Here is a 17,415-nt window from a genome sequence, read left to right as displayed (position 1 = left end):
TGCAGTGTGGGGGGAGAGTGCCACACCTTGGGTGTCCAATACATGGAACACTGCAGGGAATACATCTTGCTGATGTGCAGCTACCGGCTGAGGGCTAGTTCGGGCCAGGTTTAACTTTGGATGCAGTCCTCAGCCCATCCTACCAGCTAGATGGGGCCAAGAGAGGATTTCCCTGCTAACTATCTCACTTTCAACCTGCCTGACCACAGGCTGCTTTGGCTGCAGCCACCAGCACGACTGCTTCCCTCTCAGACATCCTTTTATATTCATCACACCAGATACTCACCAAAATTCACCTCTAATTTTGCTTATTTATTTTAGGCTTCTGTATTTACCTGCCAGATGCCTGATTTTTGTGGCTCCCCTACAAATTCCCTCTCCAGCCCTGTTTTCTTCTTCAGCTTGAAATGAGCCCATGCACAACAAGTCCAGGAGACCATAGATGTGATAACCCTATTTAAGAGCCACACAGGATGGGTAGGTTTCTGAATACAAAACCTGCTCCTGCCCTCAATAGAGCAGACCAAACAGCTCCTGAAAAGCAAAAAAGAATGCACTATTTGAGATTTGTGAAAGCTACTGTAGAAATTATGCTTAGGTCAAAGTTTTCCTTAAGCCAAAGAAAAGCCAGTTACAGCCTCTACAGTACAAACATGTAAGCATCAGAAGCTAAAGCCTGGAGGACACCTTTAACTTGGGTGCCCAGGTAGGATTCGCTAGTGAATGAAAACCACCAAGTGACTGCACTAGGAAGACAGATGTTGGGGAATGGGGCATTCCTCCTGCAAGGCCACCCACGGGCAACGCCAGGTTTATCTCCTACATTTTTAAGCTACATTTATTATTTCGTGTTTTAGGTGTGCAACAGCTACATTTTCCCACTGAATAGGTTTATTAAAACTCTAACTGGGCAGGGAAACCTGGTCAGTGTCCCCTGAAACCAGGGTAATGTCTTCTAAGCCTGCTGTTCAGCTTAACTAAGATCAGCTCCTGATGTGCTTCAGCCAGGAATTTACCCAGAGGAAACATGTGAAAGAAGGTAGTAGTAGGCTTGTAGTTCAGGAGTGATGGATTGGTCTTAAAGGAGAAATACACAGATGTATCTTCTTGTTCTTTTCATAAGTAGAAAAATGAAGCATTTAATTATTTGCAAACAGACGTTCATAAAAGTTCCTGTAGAACCACTCTTGCCAGAGCAAACGTATCAAATCATTAAATCATCTCCTGTACTAGAAAAAATGTACACAGCATCTTTCGTTTGTAGGAAAATCAGTTTCTAAGGGACACCATTTTTGAAGTCACACAGTTGAACTGCTGCTTATTTCTTTCCTCTCTAGTGCCTTGGCTACCACTGCTTTTCCAAGAATTCTTCTAGAGAAAGACTAGACTTCTCTTCTAGGGGAGAGCTCCATTTGGTTTTTTGGAGAGCCTTCCCCACAGATCTGGCAAAAGCACCACCCAGTAATACAGCAGGTAGTTCTCTTTAAAGCCTGACAAAGTTGTTAGACAGGATTATAGGATTAAAGAGCTCCTAAAGAGAAGAGACCCACTTTTAGAAGATGACCAATAATTTTTTATTACAAGGATAGTCACACAGCAGTGAAAATGTACAATGCTTCCATGGGTCTCAGAGTTAGTACCATCCAGAGATGCACAGAAGGTTGATCAGCTCCCTGAACACCGACTCAGAGAATCCACAAACATTTTTGGTACAAGCAAATTCTCTATTAAGTTAATTAGCTTTATGTATTAAAAAGTTCAGATTAAGAAAAGGACGTTGTTTTGACATTGCTCTGCAGGCAGTCACCACTCATGAAACGATCTTCAGTTCAGGCTTGGACTCTTCCAGGGCTCTCAGTTCATCATCCACTTCAGAACTCCAGAAAATGTCATACAAACTATACCCAAACAAAAAGGCAAGCTGGTTTAGTGAGCATCCTCCCATTAAGGAAAGGAAAGACATGCAAGAATCACTAGATTGGGAAAATTATATAACAGGAAGGGCCCTGTCTAGGTTGGAGAGTCTGGCCCAACAGCTACAAACATGTCCTACAACACAGGACCTTATCATTCTCTCCCCAGCCCACCACCTCTTTGCTCTAGTGCCATATTGACTAAAGCAGATTAATGCACTGTGGACACATCACTTGGAAGGGACAAGGAGTGTTTTGCAACATGCAGATGGTCACCAGTTGCCATCAGGTGCAATTTCCAGAGAGCCAGTGCTTGCAGCCCCCTCCCCACAGCCTCTCAGCTTCCTGGAGCTCGCCACCTCCCCAAGGGAATACAAGCAGAACCAGAAACATCTCTCACATTAACTGCTGCACATTGCAGCTTGGATTCCTCAAGGCTTCACAGATCTTCCTGATGCCTTCATCATCCAAAGAGTTGTAGCTTAGGTCTAGCTCAGTAAGGCATTGCTTGGTAGCCATGATGGTGGCAAGGGTTGCACAGCAGGCCGCTGTGAGATCGCAGTTACCTAGCCTACCGGGAGAGGATGGAGAGGCCAGTGAAGTAAATGACAGCTTGAGAGACCAGCCCACCAGCATGCACTTGGGCAGCAGGTGCAGACATCCCTAGCATGGACCAGAGATCCCCATTGGGGTGGCATCACCAGGGACTGGTCTGTGGTCTTCCCACAGAGACAGTTGTCCTCGTGGCAACTGTGGAACACCTAAAAGTCCTCCCTGAAGCTTGACAGCGTGTGGCTACAGGGGGAGAAGGAATCCTAAAATGAGATTTCCAACTTAAACATCATGGATAATCTTCTTTGGTTTAAACTCATAAGTCATCTCTAAAGTTTATTCCTTGAGACTTGCGACCATCTGTCTATAAAAGGGCAACCAAGGCCTCTCAGCTGAAAGCCAAATAGCTTTAACTGGTCAGCAAACAGCTTTCTGGGCAGAGACTTCAAGTCTTACTGATGTCTCCCACAACTCATCTGCTCAAGTCGATCACTGAGACTCTCAGATATTGGAGCACAGCTCCAGCTTCTGTCAAATAATGTGGAGGAGACAAGCACCATGCCCCAAGCATCACGCAGGCCACAGCCACACCAGTCCAGAGCTTGTTGTCCACCTGGGAAGGGAACAGGCAGATGGGGAGTGTGAGTCCCACCACAGGGACAGAGGTGATGCTCCATCTAGCCTCCTGTTCTACTGGTGAAGCTGGACCCTCACTTGCACTGTAGAAGGAGGAGGCAACTGGTGAATACAGGTAGGCTTTGCGCTGCAACTAGCAGGTATGGGAATTAACACACCAGACCAGGAGCAGCTGTTCCACTATCAGTGTTCCACCTGAAAAAGACCCTGCGAGTGAGTTCAGAGAAGGGCACAGGAAGCTCTACAAGAGCTGCTTGCAAAACAAAGTCCATCCAGCTTCCCCACACTTTGCTTTAGATCCTGAAGGTACACTGTACCATGAACTTTCAGTTCTGCACCCGGGAGAGTGCCTATGGATGGCTTTGAATGCACCGTCGCACGGGTCACAGCCTGTACTTTGCAAGAGACCACAAGTGACAGGGTTCATGGAAGCACTTGTGGCTTCCATCTGCTTGCTAGTGGACTAGTTAAACTATCAGTTTGTGGTGCGAGTTGTTTCACATGAGCAAAATAATATCATGTTACCATCTAGTGCTATCTTAACCTCTCTGCATGTCATTCTTGGAAGGGTAACAAAGAGAGGGGTTGACTTCTGAGGTTGTACCTTACCATAGGGACTGGATGTTGCAGTTGGGGTGCAGCAGCCCTTCACACATGAGTTCAACACCTGCATCTCCCAACTTATTCTCACCAATGTGCAGCACTTTCAAGTACTTGTTCATACTGAGAGCAGAGCTGATGGCCTTGCAGCAAGCAGTCGTGAGCCCACACTCCCTAATCCTGCAAGGCAAAGGTGACATAAGATGAGAGGAGATGAGATAGGGGATCTAGACAGTATCACACACTGTTCACTTCTTCACATTTGCTTCACAGGAGCCTGAATAGAGGAACCAAAGCCTTCTCACAATCACTACTCCTCTCAATCCCCTGCCTGCTCCTTCGATTTTAAGCAGCACCTCCCCAACTCTTTATATTTGCGATGTCTGTCTCAGAGTGCGTACCTAGGAAAGGCACCTGCCCATAAAGCATAGGAATGATCAGAGATGAAGTGTGCTGTTCTCACAGTAACTCTCAGTTCCATTGTGCACTCCTGAGGCACCTCATCAACTCCTAGGACATCAGGGCAGAGAAAGAACTCACCTGGGGGCAGAAGCTGAACTTGCAATGTAAGAAGTACTGCTTGTTCACGTTCTATGTGAAAGCAAAATTGTCCTTTCTTGGCCACATGAGACCAGACCATTCCAGCCTAAAACATTGCACTGATAGGATGCTGTGAACAGTTTATGTCATTAGAGCCTTCTCTTGGCTCATCAATGAGAGAGCTCGGATACAGAGGAGAACTTGCGATATCTGATCACAACACTCATTTTGCTATTACATGAGACCTTTCAAACTTCAAAAGCCATTTGTTGTACAATGCAATAGATTAGACAGAAGCTCTGCAAGCAATGCTTAGTCTTCTATCATTTATAACAGGATAACTATAGGGCAGATCTTCAAAGTCTATACGAGTTTAGAAATATAAATCCCTTTAGCTCTGTAAATCTAAATCCTTTCATTAATAACTAGCACTAGTTGTTCATGGAAACACTGGAACTGAAGATCTAACTGGTAGGCATTACTTCACTGACATCCTTCTCTAAAGCGGTCTCCAAAGGCGGCAGTGGGTATGTGAAACTTGACAGCAGCTCACCACAGCTCCTGGAGCTTAGATTTGGGATCCTTGAGTGCCTGACACAGCATTTCCATTCCCGGGTCTCTCAGGTTATTGTCTATCAGACTGATCTCTGTGAGCGTCTCTTTTGTACGGATGAGTCTGGAGAGATCTTTACAGCTAGCACTTGTGAGATCACAGTCCCATAACCTGCAGGGATGAATAAAACATTATTTCCCCCACAAGAATGGCTTTGATTAGAAAACAGAGTCCTATTTTAGTATTCTGAATTTCTGTTTACATGATCCGATTTTCTTCTGTCCTTTCCAAAACCCATTCATGCATCATACTACACAGCTTGCTCCTTACTTTACATCCATTGCACCAAAAGTTCTGCTTGTAACACAAAAAAGAAATAGGAACATGCAATTCTAGTAGATAGATAACTCAACAGGAAGCCAAGACAATATCATCACATATTTCCATTCACCCTCTCCCCCGAATTTGATCAAAACAATTTCAGTGCTCATTCATGGTTTCCTCCGACCAGTTTTGACAAGTAACTAATTTGCAGTAGAGACATTCTTCACCAGGGGGTGTAACTGAGAAACCTTCCACTTACGGGCACAATGTAGATAAATGTCTCTTACAGGGTCCAACACAAGAACCTCTGCCTACCCTTACCATAGCTTCTGAATTTTGCAGTTAGGATGCATCAGTCCTTGGCACAGCAGAGCCAGACCAGAGTCTCCAATCTTGTTATCCCCCACGGAGAGATCTACCAGTGACGACTTGTTACTGAGAACAGCACTAATTTCCCGACAGCTATCACTGGTTATGCCACAGTTCTCCAGGCTGCAGAAAAAACACAGTTGCTGCTTCAGTCTGGCTGTGCTAGATACACCCCAAACCACCAGTTCAGACTGTGAAGGAGCTATGGTCTGGTTCCTTGTGCAAACCAGTGCAGCTCAGCTGGGCATTGCTACACCCTGTATGGCTCAGAGAAGATACAGCTTAGACAGGCTTTGGGCAAGACAACATATCGCTCCTGCACTCCACAAGGCTGGAGGGTACTTTTACTCTGACCCATCCATGTACACCCACTAATGCAAGGATCATTTTTGCCAAACTCACCCTTAATATCAACTGCCCTTTTTAAGAGGAACTTTTAGCTGTATGACACAGTGAGTCACTGGCAGACAACAGCTGCTGAAGCACGAAGGCAAGATAAAATGAATCATGCTTCTCACCTAAACTGCTTCAGGGGCTTTGCCCCAGATATGAAGCCAAATCCAACATCTCTGTTTTGAAGCAAAAAAACAATTTGAATAAATACATTAAGTTGGCTGGTAATTTAGGAACAAGAACTGGAGCCACTGAGGGCAATTGCTCCTCTGCTCTCAGATACTGGTAAGCAGTCACGCCTTGTAAGTGCAGGCTTAAGCTGGGGTGCATGCTCACTCTGTATCAGAGGCCTAAGAGTGAGCTCAGAATCACATGTTAAAGGTCAAAAAAGCCCCAAAACTGAAAGTCCCAGACATTTGCTTGCAGTTTCCAATTACGTGCATCTGAGCCAGCAAAATATTTGGCCTAAATTTCGAGCATTCCTGACTATTTTTCCCATCTTATGGATGGTATGACTAGTAGCAGGACTAGTTGCAGTTAGAGACAACCAGCTCTTCCTTACTGTAGTAACTCTAGGTTGCAGCTTGCCTCCACCAGTCCCCGGCACAGCTGCTTTACAGCTGTATCTCCCAGCGTGTTGTTACTCAGGCTGAGCTCCTTCAGGGTGGGCTTGCTTTGCAAAGCTGCATTCAGTGCTTCCACAATATCAGCTGTGAGTTCGCAATAATCCAGCCTGAGAGAAGAAAAAAAGCACAGAGGAAAAACAACTGTCTTCACCACACCCTGCTACCCACAAGACATGAGTTGGGCAAGTGTGTGTTAGCAAGCACAAAAACCAGGCCAACATGAGTTGAGACCAGGCAATGCATTAGAGATAACTGTAACATTTTGAACAGCACCTCCCTGCTCATTTCAGGGAGCATTACTTCTTAAACTAGATCTGAGGGGACCCTAGCAAGACTAATTACCCACCCCATTTTTACACTAGTTCTCCATTAAACCAAAGCACACGCAAACCAAAGCCTTGGAACACGCAACTGAGTTTTCCCTGGGCATAAGAGAGATCCTGCAGCTAACAGCCACCACGGCCAGAAGGGTTAAACAAAGCCTGTGGGAAGAGAGATCCAAATAGACACTCTTGCAAACCCATGAGACCAACCAGCACAAATATACATGACACAATTTCAGACAAGTGGAAGGAATCCACATCTGGCAACAAAATCCCTGTTTGTCTCAAAGGAAAGGCAAGTGTGACTTGTCCCATGACCAAAAAGGCCCAGTGACTACTTACTGCAGCTTCTGCAGCTTACAGTTGGGGTTCATCATGCCTTGACACAGCACCTTCACTCCAGCAGTTCCTAGTTTGTTATCACCTACATGCAGCTCTGTCAGGGATGGCTGTGCGCTGAGGAGGGAGCGGAGAGTCCCACAGCTGGCACTGGTCAAATTGCAGTTTTGCAGCCTGAAGGAAAGAAGCAACTGGGGTGAGGGAAGGCTTGGCTCAGAGAGGTGCATCTGCTAAGTTTTGAAAGGACACCTTGGCACTGACAGTGCATAACTCTCTATAAAGCATTATGTCCAGGTTAATACTACTATTTTACAAGCATGCCATAATATTTTGTCAGCTAGTATTATACCTGTAGCACAAGGACTAGCCCCCACACTTCCTTCAGTGTAATCGCTCATATAGCACCTCTAGCAGAAGAAGGATCCACCCTACATAAACTAGCACCATAACTGCTTTACAGAAGCGTTTTAATTATCGTTTAGGCTTACCCCAGAGATAAAGTAATGATATCCTATAATTTCTTGCCTCCTCTGGAAATGTGATCCAGAGTACCTAGCAGTAAAACTCTCACCCAACTGGGATTAAATTCCTGGATATCACTTATAAGTTTAATGGTACACTACAAGAAGGATCTATGAAGCTGAACATTCAGCACGCAGGCTGGAAGAAGTAGTGCAGGAGCCATCCTGGTATCGCGATGGAGCGTTTAGAGTTTTTGGACAAGACTTTCTGGCAACGGAGAGGTGTTGTGCGTGGTACTACTAAGTTTGAATTGGGTTTGGTTGCTTTTTTTATTCCCTAAGGCACCTTATCAGAACCCCAAAACCAGACAGTTACCTTTCCACAGAACTGAAATAGTCTAATCCAGGCTGTTACTTGAGTATCTAAAGAAGTATGAAGCTTAGGACAAACTATCTGAAAAACTAAGTGTTAGCCTTCCAGTACAGAGGGACATAGTTATTTCTTGAGGCCCATGACAGAGTTGCAGTTCGATTAGACTCACAGTCCCCCACGACATCCTTCTCTCTAAATCGGAGAGATATGGATTTGATGGGTGGATGGCTCAGTGCACAAGAAATTGGCTGGACAGTCGTATTCAGAGAGTAGTGGTCAATGGCTCCAAGTCCAGATGGAGATCCGTGACAAGCAGTGTTCTTCAGGGGTCTGTACTGGGACCAGTGCTGTTTAATAGCTTCATCAATGATATAGACAGTGAGATTGAGTGCACCCTCAGCAAGTTTGCAGATGACAACAAGCTGAGTAGTGCAGTTGCCACACCAGAAGGATGGGATGTCATCCAGAAGGACCTGGAGAAGTGGGCCTGTGAGAACAAGAGGGTCAACAAGGCCAAGTGCAAGGTCCTACACTTGGGTCGGGGCAATCCCCGATTTCAGCACATGATGGGGGATGACATGATTGAGTGCAGCCCTGCAGAAAAGGACTTGGGGATGCTGGTCGATGAGAAGCTCAACATGAGCCGGCAATGTGCGCTCACAGCCCAGGAGGCCAACCGTATCCTGGGCTTCATCAAAAGAAGTGTGGCCAGCGGGTCAAGGGGGGTGATTCTGCCCCTTTATTCTTCTCTTATGAGACTTCATCTGGAGTATTGTGTCCAGTTCTGGAATCCTCAACATATGAAGGATACGGAACTGTTGGAACAGGTCCAGAGGAGGACTACAGAGATCCTCAGAGGGCTGGAGCACCTCCCTTATGAGGACAGGCTGAGAGAGTTGGGCTTGTTCCACCTGGAGAACAGAAGGCTCCGAAGAGACCCCCGGTCTCAAGGGGGCCTACAAGAAAGCTCGGGAGGGACTGTTCACAAAGACTTATAGTGATAGGACTAGAGGAAATGGCTATAAATTGGAGAGGGGAAGATTTAAACTAGACCTAAGGAGGAAATCCTTCACAATGAGAGTGGTGAGGCACTGGAACAAGTTGCCAAGGGAAGTTGTGGATACCACATCCCTGGAGGTGTTCAAGGCCAGGCTGGATGGGGCCTTGGGCAGCTTGATCTAGTGGGACATGTTCCTGCCCATGGCAGGAAGGTTGTAATGTCCCTTCCAACACAAACAGTATATACTATGATTCTATGATAGTCAACTTTCCCTCTATTTGTCAGTCTCATTGCAGGGGGCACAAAAACTTTGAAGCTGGCATATCTGATCTAAAAGGGAAATTATTTTTACAAGGTAATGTGAGAAAGATCCTAGACCCTCCTCTGGAGCCAGAGGACTCCAGTACCCCACAGAAGAGATGCTGGACAGAGAAGGCAGCATCTCTTTGAGGGTCACTGAGGACCAGGAGCAGTAGCCACTGGCTCTAACTAAAGCTTATGCACCATTGTTGCTGAGTGAAGCCCACTAATGCTATAATATAGTGCTGGTGCTGTCCTGAACCAAGCTGGCCCTGCCAAACTGAGAAGACAAGGCCCGAAGCAGAGTAGATCTGGTAGAGTGCAGAAAGACTGACAGCTCTTGAAACACCAAGGCTCATAAGAACACCTAGAGAAAGGAGTGAGCAAAACGGACCGGATGCTAAACACTGTGCTTACAACTGGCAGAAAATGCATCTATGTCAGGTATGTGCTAATGGCAGGGCGGGGCCCTCTGTGGTCATCTTTTTGTTTAAACCAGTCTAAAGAGATAATCTAGCTCCCTAGGCCAGGGGAAGATCTGCTACCTCTCCTAAAGAAAGTCTCCAGAAAGCCTTCACTTGGCTGGGAAAACTCTACCTGTTCTTCCCTCTGTGCTCAAAGACAAAGGAAGACAGACTGATGATCTGGAGTCTTCCAATGAAAATACGATTTAGGTAAAAACCTCTGGGCTTCTCCAACCATCTGAACTAGGTAACTGCCGAGATGCATTTTACTACCAGTACATAGTGTTTTGCCTCATGACTTCACCTGCAGCACACTGCAAGCATAATATTAGAGCAAGACATATCAATGGGGCTTTACCATAACTTTTGTAGGCTGCAGCTTGGCATCAGCAACCCTTTGCACAGGTATTCAATGCCTTCATCTCCCAGTTCGTTGTTGTTCAGCTTCAGCTCTGTGAGGGATGGATTCGTATTGATGATGGAGGAGATATCCTTACAGTTACTACTGGAGAGATTGCAGTCATCCAGTCTGAAAGAGAATAAGAGAATGAGCACTTTAGTCCCCAGGGTTGCTCTGCTCTCCCTGGCTGGAGCATTCCTTGTGAAATCAAAGAGGGTGATCTACTCCTCTGCAGTCTCCAAGATGACTGCGTGTGGCCTGTTGGGCAATGCATGGCCCAAGTCAAGACATGCTTTCTCTGCAGGGCTGCAGTACAGGAGGGGGTGGATAGCAATTCCCCAGGCCATGGACCTCCTCCGTGCTGCACAGAAGAAGGCACATGACTCAAGTCATCCTCCCTTGGCAGGGCTTCAGCTGGAGAATGCATCTTCACTTAATCATGGATAGCAACAATCTACCTAGTGTTTGAAGCCAAATCTAACCAGAGGCCAGCTTACAGGCTATCAGACTGGACCTGGTCCGCACTGAGACCAGCCAAGCTGGGTCTTCAGCTGGTCACAGAGACACTCATCAGCAGTTCAGTCTCATGTAGGTGAGTCATGTCAGTCTGCACAGTTTCTCTCGGGCTTGACCCTTAGTACACAAACTCTGAGTTTGCAGTGTAGCAGTGGCTTCTCCCATTGGACGTGAGCATTTTTTTAGCTGTTGCTACACTGATGTGGGGAGTTTAATTGGAAGGAGAGCCAAGGAAAGGATCAGGACCCCGGGAAAGGCAGGGAGGTTTACAGGGAGGCAGAAGAGATATGGGACAAAAGGAAGGTGTCATGAGGAACCCTACAGCTTCAGGCCCAGTATGGCCAGGACTGCCAAAGTTGCCTAGTCATTTTTCCTTAGATAACATGATGAAAACTGAAACTCTAGGAGGCTTCTCCTTCCCCTTCTCTGCCAAGGAGATTTGGGATAGTGTTCAACACCAATTAACAATCCCTGCTTGAGCCACTTTCATCCACTACGTCTTGAGCAGCCCAGCCTCTGCCCAGGAAACAACCATCCCATTGTCTTCTGCCACCCAAGACAGACCTTGGGAAGTCAAGGTCAGGTCCATGAAGCTTGCCTGGAAAAACCTCCTTCACAAAACAAAAGCAAGTCACCTTCAACCTGCCTGACCTTCTCCAAGCCATTGCTGGCTTGGTGCAGCCCATCTTCTCCAGCCCAAGCATGACAGTGCCAGCCTGTGGAGTATGAATTCCCAACCAGAAGAAGGGAAAGATTGCAGAAGCAACTCTTCTGAGGCCTACCCTACAGTCGATGCTTCAGGAGATGATTCCCTCACACTGGTTTCCTCAACACACAAGATGGGTACTTCTGAAGGCCAAGTGAAGAATTAAAAGCTGATGGCAGGTGGCTTGTGCGTGACTATTAAGTAACAGCTACTTGACTGCACCTGACCTGCAGCCCAGAGAGCATGTAACCATAATGAGCACAGAGAGACCTTCCGTCTCAAGAAGCAAACAAAGAATTACCAAACCAGTGGTCAAATGTTTAGATAACCACATTACCTAGCTGAGTTCTACAGCACGACATAGAACAAGGGCAGCATTACTTCATACTAAATGATGCTAATTTGTAGGTTAAAAAAACTTCAGAAGAAGGTGCTTTTTCCCCTCCCTTTAAATTGACTTTCTGGATAAAAATAGGTAGAAACATTCCTGTTACTGTGCAATTTCTAAGTCAACAGTTTTGCAGCTGAAAAACACAAGAAAGAAATGCAGCATTCTTACTTAGAAAAGGTGATACACAACTAGTTACTACCTGATGACTTTGCAGGATTTCATTGTGGACAGAAGTTCAGCCCATCTAGATGGGCTCATCTCCTCACACTGGACATCAAGTTCCATTTTGACAGTTGAGATAAGACCTGAAAAAAAAAAAAAACAACAAAAACCAAAACATGAACTTTTTCTTTTCATTGACTGAGAAGCAACAATCATCAAAGAAGCAAAAATCATCTGTGCAAAGAGCACAGATTGTGTTTTTCCAACATGGCCTGCTGCAAGCACCAATAAAAGACAGTAGCGTTGGAGTGGTTTTATCTGGGACTTAGCAAGGCCTTCCTCCCAGAGGCCTGAAGAGATCCTGAAGAGATATGGCAACAGCTTATTATGTGAAGGCTGCTTGTGCGAGAGTAAGATGCTCTCCTTCCATCTCCAAGGGAGCTTAACCAGAAGGAGCTTTTTTTAGGCACTGGTGCTACTCTTTAACTATCACACTATTGAGCCACACAGCTGGTGACTATTACCAGTGCAGCATCCCTCACCATCCCTTAAAATTAGGGCACTTTTGAGAGAATGAGAGTGAATGAGGAAGGTGAGCAGGAGAACTGTATGGGCTTAGATAAAAAGTGCTGCCTGCCAGGCATCTGTATGTCAGAGATGGAACCTAGGCAGACGGGAGAAGTGTTCCTCCACAATTTGATATTCAGGTTTTGAAAGGTAAGTCCAAGCAAGGACTTCTCTTTGGGCAAGTCCAAGCACAGAGAAGCTGGTGAGCAGGAATTTATTTAGCTCTGCAGTCAAACTGCATTTCTGAACTGATTTAAACACAGCACCTTGCAGACTAGCTCAAGATAAATTACACAAAAAAACATGGCAACGCAGATAGCTGAGTCTACAACAGATAATATTACAGGCAGTGCTCCGGTAGATGACAAAATGCAGTCCTGGTGTTTTGGCTTTGCTAGCATGACTCAGACTACAGCATATTTGTACAAAAAGTACCTCCTGAGCTATCACATTGGAATGCAAAGAATAAAAAAACCCCACCAGGCATTACTGACTGTTCATCTCCGTCTGCCCCATCTCAGTCACCTCCTGCTACCATCAAATCAAGCGTATCCCAATCCAGGCTTCTCACAGAGGCGAGCTCAGCACCAGACCACACAACAGGTTTCACCCACAACCAATGCCCCATCGGCTTGGGGAGAGGCCCCACCACAGAGGAGCCGAGCCCACGCTCCCGAAACGCGCCGGGAAGCAGCACGGAGTGCAGTGCCAGCAGAGCCCACGGGCGTACTCGTCCTCAGCCCTCTCCAACCAGAGCAAAGCACTGCTGGGCGCAAAGGGCCACGTCCTCGGCGGGTTCCCCTCACAGCCCCACAGGAGCCCTGCACCCCCCTGGCGGCTGAGGAGGATCCCGTTTCGGGTTCCGAGTCCCGGGAAGCGGCTGGGTCCTGCCTGACAGCTGCCCTCTCCGCTCGCAGACGCTCCCCTCCCCTCTCCTCCCCTCTCCTCTCCTCTCCTGCCTCCGCGGCCGCCGCTCCCCCAGCTCCTCTCCTACCGCCGCGCCGCCCGCCGCGCCGCGCAGCCGCACCGCCCCACGAGGAGGAGCCGGCCCGGGGCCGGATCTGCTCCTGCTTCCCACTTCCTCTCCCTATTTTCAGTGTGGTGGCATTTTTCTTCTTTTTCTCTCATATTTTCCCCTCTTTTCCTTCCCTTTTCGGCCTCTCTCCCTTTTTTCCCCCACCCTGCCACGTCTCCCGTTTCCCTTCTCTTCCACCCTTCTCACCTTTCACTTTCTTCCTTTTTTTCCTGACTTCTCCCTGCATCACCCTCTCCCCTCCTTTTTCCTCTCATCTTTCTCCTTCCCCTCTTCTTCACGTCTGTTCCCTACACGTCGTCTTCCTTCCATCATTTTTGTGTGCTTTCCTCACTTCCCTTTTTCCTTTTCCCCTTCTCACCTTCCCCTTGGTTCTTTTTCCTGTGCTTTCCCACTTCCCTCTTTTTCCTCCATTCTTTGCCCCTCTTTCCACTCTGTGTTTTCCCTCCCCTACTTCCTTCTTTCCTCTTTTTCTTTCCTTCCTCCACTCTTTCTACTTTCCTTCTCTTTTTCCTGTGCTGTCCTCATTTCCCTTGTCTCTCCCTTTCCTCCTTCTCCCTTCTTTCCCTTTCCCTCTTTTGTTCAGTTTTCACCCTTCTGCCCTCCTTTCCCCCCTTTCTTCCTCTTTCTCTGTTTCTTCCCTCTTAATTGTCTCCCCCACTTACCTCTTTCAATTCTCCTTTTTCTCCCCTTTCTCTCCCCCCCCCTTCCCCTGTTGCCTCTTTTCCCCATCCACCCCTCTCTCCCCCCAAAGCAGGAGCACTGGGATACGAAGGAAACAAAACAGGAGAGGGCGAAATCCCCGTGGTGAGGGGATGCACAAGGGATGGGAGGATTGCATGTTAAATGGGAAGATATCCCATCTGAAGTGAGAGGGTAACCTCTGCCCTGTGCTTGGACACACAGCACAATGGGGATACAGGCAAGTTACCCAGTAGAGAGGCAACATGGCGGACCTTGGCCAGGGAAGACAGGATGCTCCTTGTTCTTCCCCTGGGAAGCTGGAGCTGGGAATTGTTTGAGCTGGCAACAACAACAAAAATATCTATTCCTCAGTAGTCTCTCTGACTTCCAGCTTGCAAGGCAGCTGTGTCGGGGGGCCAGCCTGGAAGGCCTGAGATGTGCTCCATCTCTTTCACCAGTCCCATCCTTGATGGATCATATTCTGTCTCCCTCATTAGCACAACACGCTAATTAGAAGAGCTTCCCCTCACTGGCACAAAGGCTGTTTGAAATGGAGCCATGAGAGCAATGGAGGACGGGTGCATCTGAGTTTTGCTGCTCTGATGGCTGTTGCCCTCCCTGTTGCCATCCCCATGCCCCTGCACCCACCTGATCCCAGTGATCAGCAGCTTGCCCACACATCCATCCTGCAGCGGGAGCAACAGTGCCAGCGCTTGGCTGGGGCTGGAAGGTATTTGTCATCACTCGGCTTGCTTCCTCCTCTAGCTGCCAGCTACTCCCTGTCTCCCTATTGTTTCCTAGTACTTTTAGCCCCAGTAAAAGCTCATTCAGACTTTCACAAAATGGAGCAAAGAAAAGTTTTGAAGTGCTGAGGGCTTTTTTGGTGGCATACTGAGTCATCTCCCTCACCCCCAAAATCTTAGCATCTCCCACAATTTATTTTTCGTACAAACACCCCATCCCCATTCCTGCAGCACACACAACAATTGTTCAATTAAGCAAAATCAGCCATTCTCTACAAAGCAGCCTCTGTGACACTGCTTTAAAATCACTACGTGCTTCTCCCTGGTAAGGAGAAGGGAAAGTTTAGGGAGTTTAAGAGCCCATTTTTGCTGCTGATACATACCTCAATCTTCTCGGCGCTCTGCGGGAGCAAGGAGGGCAGAGCTGACGCCTTCCTGCTGTGGTTACTACGCAACCTCTGCTGTTGTACACATGGTGTCTGCTAGAGGGAGAAAAGCAGTTTTGGATTGTGATGACTTTTTTCTTTCTAGGGCAGCTCTTCATGGGCTGTACACAGTACACAATTACACCTAGCTCAGTGATGATGCAAACATCCCACAGAACCTGATAATGATAGAGGCAGCTTTAACTTCTTTCCCCTGATCATGTAGCCACTTGCCAGGGTTTAGCCCTGAGCAAGTGAGTAGTTGCCATTGAAGGATCCATCCAAAGATCAGGCCGCTACAGTGCTAAAGTATGAATAGAGACGCAGGAGTTTGCAAATAGTTCGCGAAGAGTTGCATCAGGGAGTGATACTGAGCACATTACTATCTCCCTGCTCTCTGTCCTAGGAGTTAACTCCCCTTGAAGGGGCTAGTGCAGGGGCAGCCCCCTGCTCACATACAAGCTAGATGCCTACAAAGCTTAGCAGGTTTCCCTGTCCATGCCACCCTAAAACTGCCTCTCTGCAGCAAGCAGGATCTCTGGTCCTACACCTCTTCCCAAATTCTTGCTGGCTCTTCCCCTCCCCGAGGATTACCTTGACATCACTCAAGCTTCATCGTGTGCTAACTTCAGGTTGAGATAATCTACTTTCTCCTCCTACCCTCAGTAGTGTGAAGATTAATCATAGAATCATAGAACTCCTAGGTTGGAAAAGACCTTTGAGATCATCAAGTCCAACTGTATCTGTCTACTACTAAATCATGTCCCTAACCACTTCCTCTACTCATCTTTTAAATACCTCCAGGGATGGTGACTCAACCATTTCCCTGGGCAGCCTGCTCCAGTGCTTGATAAACCTTTCAGTGAAGAAGTTATCGCTTGGGTTAAGAGACCAAAACCCACCTCTCTACAGCCTCCTTTCAGGTAGTCGTAGACAGTGATAAGGTCTCAACCCCCTCAACCTTTAGGCTAAATGACCCCAGTTCACTCAGTCATTCCTTGTAGGACTTGTTCTCCAGCCCCTTCACCAGCTTCATTGCTCTCCTCTGGACACGCTGCAGGACCTCAATGTCCTTCTTGTAGTGAGGGGACCAAAACTGAGCACAGGATTCAAGGTGCAGCCTCACCAATGCTGAGTACAGAGGCAGAATCACTTTCCTGGTGCTGCTGGCCATGCTGTTTCTGATAAAAAACAAGATGCTATTGGCCTTATTGGCCACCCGGGCACACTTTCACAGAATTGGCCAATATAAGTTTTAGTTGGGCTTTAGCCCTGCTGATTTTCTCTCTGCATAATCTCACTTCATCCTTGTAGTCCTCCAGAGATGCCTGGCCCTTCTTCCAAAGCTCCTATACTTTCCTCTCTTTGCTGATATCGACCCAGATCTCTCTGCTCAGCCAAGCTGGTTTTCTCTCCTGCTGGCTCATTTTCCGGACAGCCTGCTCTTGTGCCTCCAGGATTTCCTTCTTAAAGAGCATCCAGCCCTCTCGGGCTCCTTTGAACTTAAGAACTGTCTCCCACAGAACTTTATCAACCAGCCTTCTGAACAGTCCAAAGTCTGTCCTCTGGAAGTCCAAGGTGACAGTTCTGTTGACACCCCTCCTTACTTCTCCTAGTACTGAGAATTTTATCATCTCGTGATTGCTGTACCTGAGATGTTCTCCAACTGTCACATCTCCCACAAGGCCTCCTCTGTTTACAAACAGCAGGTCCAGCAGGGCACCTTCTCTAGTTGGCTCTCTCACCAGTTGTGTCAGGAAGTTGTCTTGTACACACTCCAGGAATCTCTTAGACTCGTTCCTCCCAGCTGTGTTATACTTCCAGTGGATATCTGGCAAGTTGAAGTCCCCACAAGGATAAGGGCTAGTGATCATGAGATTTCTTCCAGTTGCTTGTAGAATAACTTGTCAGCCTCTAATATCTCAATAGACTGCAAATGAACTGGAGGCAGAAGGCCAGCTCTGTTTTTCCCTCCCATGGCTGTTGACGCTGGTAGGGGATGCAGCTACACAGGTTGGGAAG

The 17,415-nt window shown here is 47.3% G+C and overlaps 1 protein-coding gene across 4 annotated transcripts; it reads right to left on the bottom strand.

Annotated features, from left to right (window-relative positions):
- Positions 1-1,534: 1,534 nt before the first annotated feature.
- Positions 1,535-15,400, bottom strand: RNH1 (ribonuclease/angiogenin inhibitor 1). 4 transcript variants are annotated; one of them, XM_054068876.1, is made up of 10 exons: positions 12,989-13,012; positions 11,979-12,084; positions 10,125-10,295; positions 7,172-7,342; positions 6,443-6,613; positions 5,440-5,610; positions 4,795-4,965; positions 3,711-3,881; positions 2,314-2,484; positions 1,535-1,898 (listed from the first exon to the last, which is right to left on the bottom strand). In XM_054068876.1, the coding sequence occupies exons 1-10, from the start codon at positions 12,993-12,995 to the stop codon at positions 1,811-1,813; spliced, it is 1,398 nt and encodes a 465-aa protein (XP_053924851.1). In that variant the 5' UTR covers positions 12,996-13,012; the 3' UTR covers positions 1,535-1,810. The 4 variants fall into 4 exon arrangements, with proteins under 4 accessions (XP_053924851.1, XP_053924854.1, XP_053924853.1 ...); XM_054068879.1 differs by lacking the exon at positions 12,989-13,012 and adding an exon at positions 15,352-15,400 and having other exon boundaries at positions 1,537-1,898; XM_054068878.1 differs by lacking the exon at positions 12,989-13,012 and adding an exon at positions 13,503-13,543 and having other exon boundaries at positions 1,537-1,898.
- Positions 15,401-17,415: the final 2,015 nt, after the last annotated feature.

This window comes from Cuculus canorus, chromosome 5 (assembly GCF_017976375.1).
Source record: "Cuculus canorus isolate bCucCan1 chromosome 5, bCucCan1.pri, whole genome shotgun sequence".
Lineage (NCBI taxonomy): Eukaryota > Metazoa > Chordata > Aves > Cuculiformes > Cuculidae > Cuculus > Cuculus canorus.
Note: the sequence above shows the minus strand (reverse complement) of the source record. Positions and strands in the feature narration are given on the sequence as shown.